At 35.6% G+C, this 16,845-nt stretch overlaps 1 protein-coding gene across 1 annotated transcript; it reads right to left on the bottom strand.

Moving 5' to 3' along the window:
- Positions 1-10,924: 10,924 nt before the first annotated feature.
- Positions 10,925-14,260, bottom strand: LOC103436859 (UV-B-induced protein At3g17800, chloroplastic). The gene is made up of 3 exons (XM_008375307.4): positions 13,996-14,260; positions 12,799-13,073; positions 10,925-11,828 (listed from the first exon to the last, which is right to left on the bottom strand). The coding sequence occupies exons 1-3, from the start codon at positions 14,149-14,151 to the stop codon at positions 11,048-11,050; spliced, it is 1,212 nt and encodes a 403-aa protein (XP_008373529.3). The 5' UTR covers positions 14,152-14,260; the 3' UTR covers positions 10,925-11,047.
- Positions 14,261-16,845: the final 2,585 nt, after the last annotated feature.

Genomic DNA, 16,845 nt, shown 5'->3' with positions numbered 1-16,845 from the left:
GGCTGCTGATTTGTCATTGAATGTTTTAATTAATTATTGCGGATGTTCGAGAATGCCCATATTTCGCTGGGGTATTACCCGATTGCCACTGGACTGTGGTGATTGATTAGCTAGGGTTGTGAGAAATAATTACATACAAAAAGAAGTTGGTCCATGGTGGTTACAACCAACTTACAAAAAGAAAAATATTTGGCAAACTTCTTGTAGTATAGGAGTTTCTACATTTTTGTAATTATAGTTTGATATATACATAAAATTAAAAAATTAAAAAATTGGTGTGTCTTTGATATATTATAGGAAAACTAATGAAAAGGGCTTGAAAACTTTGAGTTTTAATGATAAGGACAAAATAAAGGGTAAAGTGAATAGTACCAAGATTGACTTTTTAGTGTAAAAATATGGTTTTTCGTTAAAGTGAACAGTACCGGGAGCTTTTTGTTAAAGTTCCCATATATTATTTCTGGACACATTTTTTTTTTTGTTGAATATTCTCCAAACATATCAAATTTTGTAAATTATAAAGACTTGTCTCAAAGTACTATTAAATTACCGAAGGCGCTCTTGGTGGAAGTTTTTTTGGTCTTGCAAGAAGCACTTCAAGTGCTTTTTCAAGATTCACTTGCATTTTTACTAATGATTGATTCTAAAAATACTCTCATCAGAAACGTTTTCAGTCATTTTAAAAATACTTCCAAACGAGCCGTAAATTTCTACATACAATGCAAACTAGAATTTAAGTTTTAAAAGAGATTTGAATACATTAGAATTTTAAATAAAATAAAGGTTGGGTAGCGACCTTTATTTTATTTAAAATAAAGTAGTGTGTGTCTATATATATATATATATATTATAAAATGATATTAATGTATGCAGTAAGTGATGGATAACAAAATCTAACAACTACATATTCATGCACGGGAATAAAGATCCAAACAACTAAATAACAAATACGATGTGGATCCTTGTGGGATTGTAATGGGTTTAATTGATTTATGCCAAAAGAAAAATTACTAAAGCTGATATTCCATTTATAATTAACTACTCTATAAATATCAGTTTAATCGGTTGAGAACTTACAGCTTCTAGTTCAATATCCATAGAGTCCTCAAAACCTCTTAACTTGTGAAAAGACAAAGATGAATGTCACAAGTGTTACCCAAACGGTACCCAAAATTCCAGTAGTAGATTTCTCCCAAGAGGATTGCTTGAAGCCAGGGACAAGTTCTTGGCTCTCAGTACGTGGGAATGTTTGCCGCGCACTCGAAGAGTTTGGCTGTTTCATGGCAGTCCTGCCCAACAAAGTTTCACCTGAGCTTCACGATAGCATGTTTGGGACATTAAAAGAGCTGTTTGATTTCCCAATTGAAACTAAAGTGCAAAATCCGCAGGAAAAACCTATACTTGATGGTCATTTAACGGGGCCTTTCCATGAAAGCTTGGCAACTGGTACAGACAGTGAAAAATCGCGCGTATTCGAACATCATTTTTGGCCTAATGGAAATGATCAATATCGGTATGGTTTAGTATATATTTGATAAATGATTGAGTTTGGGATATATCGACTCACCTTTCACATTGTTCTTTTGTCTAGTAAGACTGCTGATGCGTATAGAAAAGTGATGGCAGAACTAAGGGCTGGTTTGGTATTGCTGTGCTTTGAAAAAAAACTGCTGTGAGAATAAGCGGCTGTGCTGTGAGAATAAGCGGCTGTGAAATAAATCAGCAGAGCGTTTGGTAAACTTTTTTGTAAAAATGCTTTTGGAAAAAAAAGCAGTTTGATAGTGGGTCTTTTCATTAAAAGAGCACTGTAGTTCCGTGTGCTTTGAAAAAAAAACCAATTTTCCAAAGCTACAAATAGCAGCTTCAGCTTTTTCCTTTGATTTCAGCTTATTCTCACAGCAGCTTCCAAAATAAGCCATTTTTTTTCAGTTTACCAAACACTTAAAACCCTCACAGCTTTTTTTCATAGGTGCTTTTTTTTTAAGCACCTCACTCCCAAACTAGGTCTAAATCAAGTGGTTACAAGAATGGTATTCAAAAACTACAATGTAGAAAAATACCTTGACGATCACGTTCAATCGATTGTGTCCACTTTCCGCTTTATGAAATATAAGAAACCAGAGAAAATGGGAACTGGACAGGGTCTATCCGTGCATACAGACAAGACTTTAACTTCCATACTCCACCAAAATCATGTCAAAGGTCTTGAGATATATACAAAAGATAACAAATGGATTGGTTTTGATCCTTTGCCTTCATCCTTCCTATTCATGGCATCTGATGGATTTCAGGTATGCCACTATACGCTTCCATTAATCATTCTGTTTCATGGATATAAATGAGGCTGTCATAGACTAAAAGGGGTTCTATTTCTAGTGATCAACTATAATCTATGCTTTTTCTTGCCTAGGTTTGGAGCAATGACAGAATACCATCTTGTAAACATAGAGTCAATCTGAAGGAAAATGAGGAAAGATACTCGTTTGGACTATTTTCATACTTGAAAGGGGTGACACGCGCACCGGACGAGCTTACCACCGACGACCACCCCGTGAAGTATAAGCCATTGCATATGTTGGATTATGTTCAATTTTATATGGCCAATTATCTTAATATTGGGGATGGGTTCTCTGTCAAGGAATATTGCGGGGTTTGATTTCCATGCTCAAAGGCTCCAAGCTTAGCTTATCCCCTAGTGTCTTTTTTTTTTTTTAATGTATTGTGTTTTTTTCTTTTATATTTTATCAACCACGTTGTGTGTTATTTCATTAATGTTGCTATATTTTAAATAAATTTATCATCACTTGAAAATAGTCATCATCTTTTTTTTTTTTTTTGAGAGAAATACGATATTAGATATTCCATTCGAACAGCGGGGTACAAGTACAAATTGACAACAAACTGAGGATAGCTTGCCTATTGGGGCTCAATAAAACCTTGCCGGAGCTTTCAACCGGTGGAAGGAAAAAGAGCGTCCCGCACGAAACAAGGAACTATCCTCAAATGTCAATACAAAAGCAAATTACAAGGAATTCCTAAGCAAATCATGGGGAATCTTCCGCCCACCAAACATGTAGCGTATATCCATTGCTATGCTGTGAGCATCAACCGTGCGGCAAAGCATGCGACCATGGCTTCCATTGTCCTTTCCACACGATGCAACACCAACATGAACCACCAGCTGAAAATATCTCCAACAAATTGGATTAGTTGGACCAACAGCCACTTACCTATGCCCGCAGAACTACAGACAAAGGCAAATTACATAACAAGGGAAAATTACAAATAACTACCAATTTTCGTACTAATAACTAGCAATTTTCGTCACATGTCAAATTCGTAAGAGTTTTTAATATGCTCCCCAGTATCCTAGCAATATATACACCAAAAATTTTGCAAGTTAAATTCTTAGTCAAGTTCCATTAAACAAGATTTAACGGCCAAAAATCTTGATGTATAAGATTTATAGGATCAATAGTACTAACCTCAAAGAATGGAAAAAGAAATAAACTCCATTAAACCAATATCTACAACGTTGTAACCCCTCCATTTGCTTTCGATATTTTTTTTCTTTGTGATTCAAATTTTGATCGATATTTGCCTATTTTTGTTTAAATTTCTCTCTCTCTCTCATCCAATCCCACCTCTTTCGATTTCTCTGCCAAAGTCTGTTTATATATCCAGCAGCTAAGAGGCCAAGAGGAATTCAATGCAAAGGTTACGAGAGAGAGAAAAGGGGAGAAAGTATATGGTCAGCCAGCGGCTGGAGAAATTTTTAATTGTGACGAGAATACGGATGGTACACCATGTGTTTTTATGCAAGTGGTGAAATTTTTTAATATTTAAGTTATTAACTTTTTAACACACATAATCCACCATTTATATAGGGACATGTGGTGTACCACTTCGTGTGACGGTCACACTGAAAAATCTCTCAGCAGCTACTGATTAGCCATTGAATGTTTTAATTAAGGGATACTTTGGATGCGGTCCCTAATCTTTAACATTCTTTGACTAAAACCTTAATGGTATTCAAATTTTGATTAAAGTCCCTTGACTTTGTACACCTCATTCTATTACAATTAATATTTATATTTTTATACTTTTGACATTAATTGTTTGATATTTTATGAGATTTATAATCCTATAAATTTAAAATCCCTCATTATAATACTATTAGAAAAGGTTACAATAAAAAAAATTCAAACATTTTGATTGAATAAATGGATAAAAACTATGTAAAAATAAGAAATAATAAATGGCAAAAGAATGTATCCGTAGTGTTAAAAAAGTTGGTACATTTCACATATAACAAAGTGGTAAATTAATAAAGAAGAATGGGTACATTATAAATAAATTAGGGTACAGATAAAAGATTAAAAAATTATGAGTACAAATGAATTTTAAAAAAATATAGGCGCTAAAAAAAATTAATACATGGGTACAAAATAAAACTAAAAAGAAAATACTACAAATTTAAAAAAAAATGTTGCAAATTAAAAGTGGGTACAAACTAAAAATATAAATATATGATACAAAGTTTAGTCATAAAACATAAATATACCATATATAATTTTTCTATCATTAATTAAATATACAATGTAACGTGATGGTATACACATGGGTACAAACACAAATAATGACACACCACGACCCGAAATGTCCATTAGGACTCCGAACCGAGTTGTGCTGGCCGACACCTGAAAGGTGACGAAGCCATAAAGTGTAGTGATGGTAAAGAATTAGTCCTAGGAGGGTCAGGGGACACCTCGGCCCAAACGCCGCCACGCCACACGTGAGTTCCCATAATCAAAACCGTGAGGGAGTGGTCGGTGCCCAAAACGGACAATATCATGCTATGGTGGAGTCAAGCCAGGGATGTGGTGGGGGCCTAGGCCGAGATGTGACAAATAAAACTTTAAAAAATATGGGCACAAAAAGAAACTAATATATGGGTACAAATTAAAAATGAAAAAAAATTGGTACAAATTAAAAATAGGTACAAACTAAAAATAAAAATATATGATAAAAAATTTAGCCATAAATTTTAATATGCTAATTGTAACATTTTTAACACAAAGGAATATATTTAAAATAAAAATATTTTATTATTCAAATAATTAATAATGTTATTAATACCTAAGGACCTTGATCAAAAATTGAAAATGAATAGGATTTTAATCAATGGAATAGCAAAAAGAAGAATGTGAACCTAATTTCTCCTTTAATTAATTATTGCGGATGTTTGAGAATGCCCATATTTCGCTGGGGTATTACTCGATTGCCATTGGAATGTGGTGATTGATTAGCTAGGGTTGTAACATCCCACATCACCCAGGGGAGTGGATCATGTAAGCTTTATATGTATATTCTCATCTCTACCTAACACGAGACATTTTGGAAGCTCACTGGCTTCGGGTTCCGTAGGAACTCTGAAGTTAAGCGAGAAGGGGGCGAGAGCATTTTCAGGATAGGTGACCCACTGGGAAGTTCTCGTGTGAGTTCTTAAAAACAAAACCGTGAGGGCGTGGTCGGGGCCCAAAACAGACAATATCGTGCTACAGTGGAGTTGGGCTCGGGCCCCTAAGGGGGTGGATTGTAACATCCTACATCGCCCAGGGGAGTGGATCATGTAAGCCTTATATGTATATTCTCATCTCTACCTAGCACGAAGCTTTTTGGAAGCTCACTGGCTTCGGGTTCCGTACGAACTCCGAAGTTAAGCGAGAAGGGGGCGAGAGCATTCCCAAGATAGGTCACCCACTGAGAAGTTCTCGTGTGAGTTCCCAGAAACAAAACTATGAGGGAGTGGTCAGGACCCAAAGCGGACAATATCGTGCTACGGTAGAGTCGAACCCGAGATGTGGTGGGGCCCAGGCCAGGATGTGATAAGGGTTGTGAGAAATAATTACATACAAAAAAAAGTTGGTCCATGGTGGTTACAACCAACTTACAAAAAGAAAAATATTTGGCAAACTTCTTGTAGTATAGGAATTTCTACATTTTTGTAATTATAGTTTGATAAATACATAAAAAAATAAAAATAAAAAATTGGTGTGTCTTTGATATATTATTTCTGTGATATATTAATTCTAGACACATTTTGTTGTTTTTGAATATTTCTCCAAACATATCAAATTTTGTAAATTATAAGGACTTGTCTGAAAGTACTATTAAATTACTAAGGCGCTTTTGGTGAAAGTATTTTTTGTCTTGCAAGAAGCACTTCAAGTGCTTTTTGAAGATTTATTTGCATTTTTACTAATGATTGATTCTAAAAGTACTCTCATAAAAAACGTTTTCAATCATTTTTAAAGAGATTTGAATACATTAGAATTTAAAATAAAATAAAGGTTGGGTAGCAACCTTTATTTTATTTAAAATAAAGTAGTGTGTGTATATATATTATAAAATGATATTAACGTCTGCAGTAGGTGATGGATAACAAAATCTAACAACTACGTATTCATGCACGGGAATACAGATCCAAACAACTAAATAACAAATATGATATGGATCCTTGTGGGGTTGTAATGGGTTTAATTGATTTATGCCAAAAGAAAAATTACCAAAGCTGATATTCCATTTATAATTAACTAATTTATTCATATTTGTTATTATTCTAATCGGGAGGTCCATACAAGAGAATAAAGTTACACCTATATTTTTTTAATCGAACTATAAATCTAGCAACGTACGTATCGTCGTTTATCATTTTTGTACGGTGCTAAAGGAAAATGTTAGAGACTCTATGTTTTGTAAATTACATGTGAAACACTTTTTTAATAAAAGTGATATATATTTGTACATGATTATATTGGTCTGTCTTACTTTTATTAGAGAGATGGGTTACATGTGATCCACATATGTGATTTCTTTGGTATCTCCTAGTGTTAAAATACCCTAAAGTAGAACTATGTTAATTTTCAATTTTTGTTGTGTGTATATATTGTCACTGTGGTGGATTCACTAAGGGACGAGTGTCAGGTGACTCCTTTGAGACTGAGAAAATTGATTGGGAAGCACCTTCGATGACCCCTTGCTTTCCTAGTTCGTGACTCTTGGTACTCATAACTTATTCAACAAAATGCCTGAATGGTTGACGCAAAACTTAATGCCCAACCAAAATAACGTCACCAAAATATCGACGTTTTGAGCTAGGTTTTTCTTAGATTATTTAGTAGCGATCTCGCGATGAACTATCTATTTGTTTGATGTATATGAATGACCCAATGAACTCTGAAATGAATGACTTTTTTTTTCTTTATCAGATTTAATATTGATATGATAATAAAGAGTATGAATGATTTATATAATGACGGCTGCATAATAAATATAAGTTAATTACAAGTGGACAGACAAGTAAGTTCTAACATACGGTGGACACAAGTATTTTTCATAAAATAAAAGATAAGAATAAGGTCCTTTTTAACATGTTCCAAAAGCTTCCATCCATTTCATGATGTCGATAATTAGGCCAAGTATGTCCACCCATCCTTCAAATATGACCATGTTAAGGGGTACGTGTCAAGTTATGACAAGTACGTATACTAGAAGATTATGGAAAATCAACATCTTCATAAGATGACTCATTCCCTCATGACATTTAGTCACAAGACTAAAAACGATATTAACCTATTTATTTATTATATTTCTCTATCATATGGCCATTGAATATTAAGCCACGACTTTTATTTATTTTTCATTCTTTTTCTTTATTTATTTATTTCTTAATTATGAGCTTAATGGTTTATACACGAGAAGAAAACATATGATAGATAGTAACCTGCCCTCTCAATAATTGACCAAATCCGGTTGGTCCAGAAAAAAAAATGTATAAAAATAAAATAAAATATAAGCAGAGCAAGTGAAAATTCGCTCACAAGAAACAAGAAACAAGAGGGTTGGAACTTCAGGGTTGCAGAATAATTTTGGGAATTGAGGTTTACGTTTCAGTTGCCCAAATTGATAAGGCAGTGAGGATGGCGTAAGGAAGAACGCTTCGCAAGTAAGCCACTTTAAGGGCATCTTGGAAAGTTACATCTGTGCAATCTTTTGACCTTAGGACCGCGTCTCCATGTCACATTGTCGTTAGTTCTGCATGCCAATTACTTTCTCCTTGTTACCTTTTTTCTTTGCATAGTTTATGTATCAAATAATACCTTTTGAGTTGTACGATAACGTTAGTGAGTTAGATAATTAATTATTATGATAGGAGAATCGGTTGAAATTAAATCCACATCAAGATGTGTTTAGATATGATTATTTTTCGACATTGCAGTAAAGCGTGATATGCATATGTATCAAATAATACTTATCTTCCGAAAGAAGTTTGAATGTTCATTAGGTAGGGAATGATTATTTGGAGACTTGGGTCAAATTTTTCTACTTTACATCATTAAGGAATTTAACTAATAAGTATTACATATTGACCCAAGTGTTGAATCATTCAACTAATAAGATTTACAATGTATTGATAGTTGTCTTGTCAAATTTTGCTTGGAAAATTCAATGGGAGAAAATCAAGGTGGCATGAAAAGAGAATAGCGTTGTATCAAATATTAACTAAGTATTGGACGCGCTTACTAAAACTTATCCTTTGTATTATAACTTATCCTCTTATGTTACGATTTATCTCAACGTCGGCACAAATATCTCTCGATAGTCATGAAAGACAAGTTATAGCATGAAATTCTTGATCAAAGCTTATTACCATATAGAAAAATTTCATGACATTTTGTATCCTATATAATATCTATTCGAGAGATATTCTTCAAATATTTCATAAGTTGTGAAGATTTTCATGTATATAGAGTCTCCATAAGATAAATTGAACATATCATAAGTCTCACATGTAAAATACCAATTGCACTTGTACAAATGGCTGAATCTATGATGCGAGACTATATTCATGAGGCCTTACGTCATATTCGTGATTTTGTTTCACTTCATTACAAATACTCATGCATCACCTTGAGTGTTAAACATCATATGGGTTTTGAATTAGGAAGAACTAATACAAAGTCTCTCAAGTACATTTTTTATATTATGAGGACAGAAAAACAAAAAGAGAGTCACACTTCATGATGGTTTTTATTTTTTGAACAAACGATATTATCTACATTAAAAGGGATGTGATAGGCTAAGTCTCACAATAGGCTAGTAATAATGTAGTTCAAATTCATATTTAGCAATAATGTAGTTTTAGTCAGGTACTATTCATATTTAATTTTAAATAAAAGTATTTAAAATGATTTCTGGCTGTACGATGTACGGACACGATTTGAGAATTCCCAGAATCCTCACAAAGACAATCCGAAGAGGATCCTCATTCTTAAAAGAAAATGTCCTTAATAATAAAAGAATGTGCCCTTGATGATAAAGAAAGTTTGTTTAAGAGTTTTCGAATAAGAAAAAGTAAATGTCCTTAATTCTAGTTGTTTAGGACTTTCAATTATCTTTTACTAAAAAGAGAAGAGTTGATAGAAATAGCACAAGGTAATTGGTGGCCAAAAAAAACCTTCTAAATAGAGTCTAAAAAAATCAGTCACTCTTGACCAAGTTGAAGAACAAATCCACTCAAAACCAAAGCTCATACAAGGTACAAATCGCAACTCAATCACCCAATAACCTTATCATAAATAGCAACTGGTACCTGTGAAGTTTTGCTCTATTTGCAGCTCGATTTCTAGCTCCTGCTTGCAGTTGCACATGAAGGCAAGTATCTCCTTAGCTCGATCCCTCAACCAAGCTTGTTCTTCCAAATGCACAGAGAGGTAGGAAATGGATTCAACTATTCTCCAATGGACACATACGTGACACATCAATCAAATCAAGTTAACCATGAAATTTTGATTGAATCGATTTTGAGAACCTAAATCTATATGATATGTATGAAGTACATTTGTGTCATTTGTCTAAACAATGCATCTCTAATCAAATAAACTCTATGAGATAGGATGAATCGACAACTATATCGTGAGCAGCTCAATGCAATTCCTGTAGATTGATAAGTAGAAAGAAATATCTAGCAAATGCTCCTATGTGATGCATGAATATGAAGTTCAACGTACCTCCATTTATGATAAGCTCGACCACAATAAGTTACTTGAAACTTCACAGCAGCTTCCTTCAAGCAAGTGCTACTTACAAACTTAGTTCTAAGACTACTCTAATGGTGTTTTAGAGCTTAATTGGACAACTACATAGAAGGTGGTTTCTTCAATCTTCTCCTTTTGCTTACCTTGCAAAACTAGATCACACAACCTCATACACAATCTGTCAAATCTAATAGAAATACAACCACCTGCGACAATGATAAGATAGAAAAAATAGATATAAAGACAACAACAACAACAACAACAAAGCCTTTTCCCACTAAGTGGGGTCGGCTATAAAAGGAAAAAATAGATATAAAGACATGTTGCAGAAATCATGCTCACTACGCATGTAGTAAAATGCAGAAGGAAACCAAACCATGCAATCTAAAAACCATGAACATATAACACAACATAGTGAGAACTGAACATACTTAATTCAGACAAACAATGGCAAAATCGAATGCATACACAAATATTGAAACATCCACACAACAATCAGGACAAGCACTCAGCAAACATGCACATTCAAAGAAAATAAGATCGTTAAACACAGAAAAACAGGAAGGAAAGACCCCCTGAGGTTGTCCTTGCAAAAGAATAATACAGAAAAGATTCACTGAAAGCCAAGTTGTTTCCACCATCCATCCGTTGGTAGCCATGTGGTGCAAGAAAGGGACTAACTTTGTTTCCAAGAGTGTCGCTTTTTTGGCCTCACTGGTAAAAGGTTTTCAATTTTATCTTTCTGCATTTCTGTTGTGTATACATTGTTCCCAGTGTTAGCATTTGGGATAAAGTAGTTCAAATTTGCAACAAGATCCGATCTGTGAATTTGGTAAAAGAAGTTCACTAACATTTTATATTTACAGGAAGAAGAAACTCATTACACCATGCTCAATACATGATGATTTTATGCAGCTTCTGGGCGTAAATAAAGAAACATAACATCTTTAGCTTTTGACAAAGTGATATCTAGATTCAACGTAGGTTTCAGCATCCCACAGGAATGATCCGAAAGCAACAGCTTCCAAGATGAGCATTGTCAATCCAGAGAAGGTAAGTGCAATCACCTCATCATTAGGTGCGTCAATTGAACCATCCGCTGCAATCCTGATGTCAGGTTTCCCAAACAGGGCTTGTGTCTGGTTTTCAATCAAAGAAATAGCTTCCTTTGATCTTATAGTAGCATATCTCTGAAGTGTCTCTGCATCCAAGTATGTCACATAGGATCTCAATCGATATGACTTGCTATCACTATCACTATCACTAGCACCTTCAGGAGCTATCCGAATCAAGGAATCAGGGTCCCAAAGCTGGTTTGCTGGTGCTGGATCTGCAGTGAAACCCTCAGGAAGGGTGTTCATGGTTCTCTCAAGCTGGAACCGCTCATCAACTCTTTTGAGAAAATATCCGTACATTATTGAAGCAGCATACAGCTTTCCAAGTTTTATTTTGCTAATCTCAACCATGGAAGAAAGGGGGCCCACAAGTCGCTCACCAAGTACAAGGGATAAGTGGCTCTGTATCATCTCATAGGCTTCAGGAGAGTGAACAGACTCTAGTTTCTTTTCTTGGTTTGGCCAGAAATCCACTCTACCGGTGGGATCTGATGTCTCTGATATCTTCGGGATCATTGAAATTTCACGGTCTACGAATTTATGCACTATCAAGCAGTATATTATCTCTTCCAATGCCATGCGCCTTTCTTTATCCTTGACTTTAGCTATTCGTCTAAAATTCATGATTTTACTTAATTAGTTCCCATTCCCAGACACCAAAACAACTAAGAATACAATAGTTGAGGAGAACAAATAAAGAGCAAAGACCTTGTTAGACATGTATAAAGCTAGTTACAGTATGAAGAGAAATTGATAACAGTGCCTTTTAGACACCTGATTGTGTCTACTTCAAATTGAATTTCATGAAAATAAATAAAACCTTGTAGCTATTATTCAACATTGGTTACTTAAGCAACCAAAGCTCCTATGGTCAAACATTTTATTTAAAAACCAGATTGAAAATGGGAAATAACTGGAGCAGCACATAACATTATTCAACCTGTACTACAATGCTAATCTCCAAGGGGTTTAAACCTAGTAAATTCAAAGAAAAGGGAACTATATGGATTTCAAACTTATCGTTTTAAGAAGAAGGCGGAGTGAGCATAAGATAGGATGATATCATTATAACAACAGTGCAGATCTAATGCAGTATTTTGCAATATCTGTTTTTTATTTTCGATAATTACATGTATTCTCACCTATAAGTTATTGATCTGACAAATGCAATCATGTTTCATTATCCAAACGAAACAAAAAATCGAGCCAATCAGCCCAAAGCAATCATTCAAGTCTGCTCTACTGAATCACAAAGCACATAATTATTTATAATAACCTTAATCCTGCTACAAAGGGGAAAGTAATCCTAACCCTACTACAAACTAAACAAAAATTAAGAACAGAAACTAAATCAGAATTCCCCTAATTCGTATACACTTGGTGACATACACTACCAATAAGGCCTTACGATTGGGTCAATTTATTTAACTGGGCCTGCTGAGGGGAGTGTCTAGAGAGGAACTGTTAACGATTCCGATAAGTGTGTATCAAATGAAGACGCGTGTTAAAAAAAAAACTTACCATTTACTCATCTATTCAATAGCAAAACGAAAACAACTAATTTGATAAATCACAGTACGTACTTGTAGAGGAGATTTGCAGATGAAGCAGCTTCTTTTCTTTGGGCATCTTTATCTATTTGAAGGTTCTCAAGCTGCTGATCAATGGCTGCAGGTAGTAGATGTGGATGAGTTTCCAATATTTGGGCCAAAAGCTGGCCAGCGGGAGATTCAAATTGAAGAGGAGCAACTGGCACCAAATTATCACTTGAATCCTTTGATGCTCTCACAACCAACCCCCTTGCTCGGCAGTTATATAGTCCGTTTCCCAGCTTTGGGATGCAAAATGAAGGACAACTCTAGAAAAGAAAAAGAAAATTATGTTAGCGCGCCAAGCATCCATAACCTTGCCTTAGTGCCCCATGATGGACATGCCAGCACAGGATGGCATATAGCAATATAGTGCGGAAATAACCGTACAACTTTATTAATTGAATTTCAGCAATCTGATACTTGATTAACGGTTATGTTTTCTTAAATAAGGACATCCTTAACGTCGAAAGCCTCTATGTATACCTATATATACAATGGTGAATAATCCCCTTGGACCCCTTGGAAGCAACTACCTTATGAAACAGATCGGTAGAATCAAAAGGTTCAGCATTGGTTAAAACAAAAAAAGAATATATGGGAGTACAAATTCAATGAAGGCATGGAAAAATTAATAGAGCAATGCCAATTAAGGAGCAAGTATCAAATCAAGTATATCACTTTCGATATTTAGAAGCACTGATACAAAATGACAGCAAAGCAGATGTTCAGATACCAATGAATGCGAATAGAATATTAAAAAGTTATACGAATGCATCCACTGGCGGATGCAGCAAGGGACCAGAGGGTTCAAGTTGGAAACTTCCCCACTGAAGCTGTATATTGACTCATTGGAGGCCCCTAAACCTGCCTCCATGACCCCTTACGGTATAAATTTTGGATCAGCAACTGAACAATGGAGTTCTCAGGTCCTCAATTAAAGAAAATGAAAACTAAAAATTTTCTTTTTCTACACTTTCTACTTTCTAGGCAACCAAACAGGACAAAATTAAAGTTCTGAACTGGGTTCTATCCAATCTTTCCGCAAGAAACGAAAAGCGCTTTGGAAAAAGAAAGAAAAAACCCAGACGATAAATTAAAATCTAAAAATACCCATTAAATTTCTCACACTTTCTTAGCAGCCAAGGGCAATAGCAGAAGATGAATGAGTGAGTGGAGGAGAGGGCTTACTCTGAAAAATGAAGCTGAAAGAAATGACTTGGAATCAGTGAGTGGATGTGAATGGTTTTGGCCGTGGGCATGGAAATGTCCGAATTCTGGCCTCCTGAGACCACCACCGGAGGGAATTACAAAAGAAACGTCGCCAATTACCCCTGAAACCTGCATTTTTTAAAGCTTATTTATGTGCGTGAGAGAGAGAGCCGTGATAATTTGATAGTGCAAGCCGGTGGTTAAAAGCAGTTGGTATTCTTCTTTATTTTTTGTTTTTAATTATATAATGTATGGTCGGTAATTTTCTGCTTTTCTTTGTTTCTTCTCGTGTTTGGGTGGTCAAAGATATTTTTAAGTGACAAGATACGGCTAGTGAATTTCAAAATATGACTTTCGTTGTTGTTGTTTTTTTTTTTTTTTCAAAAACAGAGCATACTATCTACACTAAGAGCAACTCCACCATGGTATTTTACCATGAGGGTTGGCAACAAATCCAATTCAATTGCCCCCAAAGACGCCCCAACCCAGTAGGGCAATTGGGATGAGGGGGAGCTCGTGGGAGAGGTTAGGCAGAAGTTCAAGGCCCGAGTGCTTGAGGGGGAACTCACGTCAGCTACGTTCTAAAAAAATTTGCGTCAGGCATGTGGGCAACACGCTCCCATGGGGGATCATCTCTGACATATTTTCAAACGGTGGGGCTCGCGTGTCAGCCCCACTCAGTTGCAGTTGAATCTAGACCGTTTGATTTTGTCAGTTTTAATTTTTTTTTTTTTTTAAAGAAATGTTACGGTGGGCTACGTGTCACAATTTGGACTGTTGGATTTCAAATTTTATGTAATCCAACGTTTCAGATTAATTAAGTTAATAAAAAAATTTAAAATATGAAAAAAAATTAAAAATTATAATTTTTTTCTGTAAGTATCTTACCATTTTCTCCCACCTTACACCACATTTCAATATTTTCAACGATTCTAAACAAGTAAGGATACGTCGTGCGATGAAATTGGTTAAAAATCTTATCGAAATCTATTCACAAAAATTGTTCTTTCAAATAATGACATGTGGTGTGACGAGATCGGTTAAAAATCCTGTGACGACCCGTCCCTAATTTTCCTATGTAATTTCTCCCCGAGTGTGTGAAATGACTATCATGCCCTTAACGGCAAGTGACATGAATGCGTTTATATTAATTTCTTTCGTTCGCACTTTTGTATTTAAATTTTTACATGCGCGTACAAATTTATCAGTGTTTGGAACACTGTAACGAGGCATGAATTATACATCGAAAGTGTATAAAATCATAAAAGAATCCATCGTTTCCCTAAAAAAGGGGATCCGTGTCTCTAACTCGTCAGCCCTTTTTCCCCACAACCATCTCCTTCACTCACCACCAATCACCATCCCTTCTTTTATTTTGGCACCAATCAGAAAACCCTTACCCTTCTCTTCTCTCTCTCTCATTGTCGTGCTCCCCTTCTTCTCTGCAAGCTTCTCAAACTCTCTTCACAACCTGCAAACGTGACAAACAAACTACACCATCATGCTCATCTCGACCCTAGGAACTCAACCATACCCCTGGTTCACGTGTTGACCGAGTTTTGGACATCCAACTCGAAAGGTTCGACTCGGTGAGTTTGATACAGCTATTTTCAGGCCATTCATGGCTTAGGTAAACTCCGAGAAACCCTAAGAACCTCCATTTCATTTCTATAAGTTGTTTTTGAACTCATTTACTTATCTCGATTGAACTCTAGCACAAAAAGCTCGAGGTGAGGGAAGTTGCTCAATTTTCTTTTTCCAACAAAGAGACCGTGGCCATCTGGCCACTTGCATCACATTTTCAGGTCAACCTCGATCACGACTGGACATCTAATAGCTATAGACTTATTCTCTACATTCTTAACTTCAAAATGGCTTTTAAATCATTGAATTTGGTTAACTTTCGAGTTAGAAATCAACTCTAGAAGTTGGGAAGAAATTTCCCAACTTTCTGGAAAAGTTTGGCCGTGGCCATTTGGTCACTTTCAGACCACGTTTCTGAACAACATGGACCACACTTGAACCTTCTATGAAAATGGATCGATTCATCACATTCCTAACTTTAATTTGGCTTTTGTAGAAGTGTTTTGGTTGAGAATCGAGCTCGTTAGGCGCTCAGGAAGTTAGCCCAAAAATCTGCAAAAAATGCAGAAAATCATGGAGAAGGCGAGTTCACGCATAATCGTAGGCGCGTGAACGCGCGTGACCACCCACATGCCATCGGCACGTGTACCGCGTGGCAGGTTGTGCAACCCTTTGTGGCGGCCCGTCTGGCCTCCGGCCAGTGTGTGGTCGACATGTGTGTGTCCGTGACGTCGAATAGATCGATTTCATATATTTAAACCCTAGGTTTAAGCAAACTATGAGGGTTTTATTTAGGTTTCCGTATATGTGCTTTAATTAATTCTATTTTAGTTATTTCACATATAGGGGAAACATATCCCTAGGAATTACGGGGCCAGGCTAGGCTCGAGGGTTATGACCCAGCGACGTACTTGTGAGTGGGTAGTTTATTTTTATACCTATACATATTTATAGTTTCTATAAATGAGTATTTACTTCACTTTTACGCTTATTTTGCCAAGTATCGTTATTGTGATATTAATTGTGATAAATGCTACTATATGGTTAAGATATTACTGTCATGACATTCATATATATATATATATATATATATATATATATATTTGTACATGCTCATCTTGCTGCATTGGTGTTAGTACTCGCCCCAAGGCCAGGGCCAGTCCTTCACGTGTATGTTCACATCACACCGTTCGCTCGGCTTGATCCAAGTTAGGTGCTAGTCCTGTCAGGTAGATTGCACTAGGC

Source organism: Malus domestica, chromosome 06 (genome assembly GCF_042453785.1).
Source record: "Malus domestica chromosome 06, GDT2T_hap1".
NCBI classification, from domain to species: Eukaryota; Viridiplantae; Streptophyta; class Magnoliopsida; order Rosales; family Rosaceae; genus Malus; species Malus domestica.
Note: the sequence above shows the minus strand (reverse complement) of the source record. Positions and strands in the feature narration are given on the sequence as shown.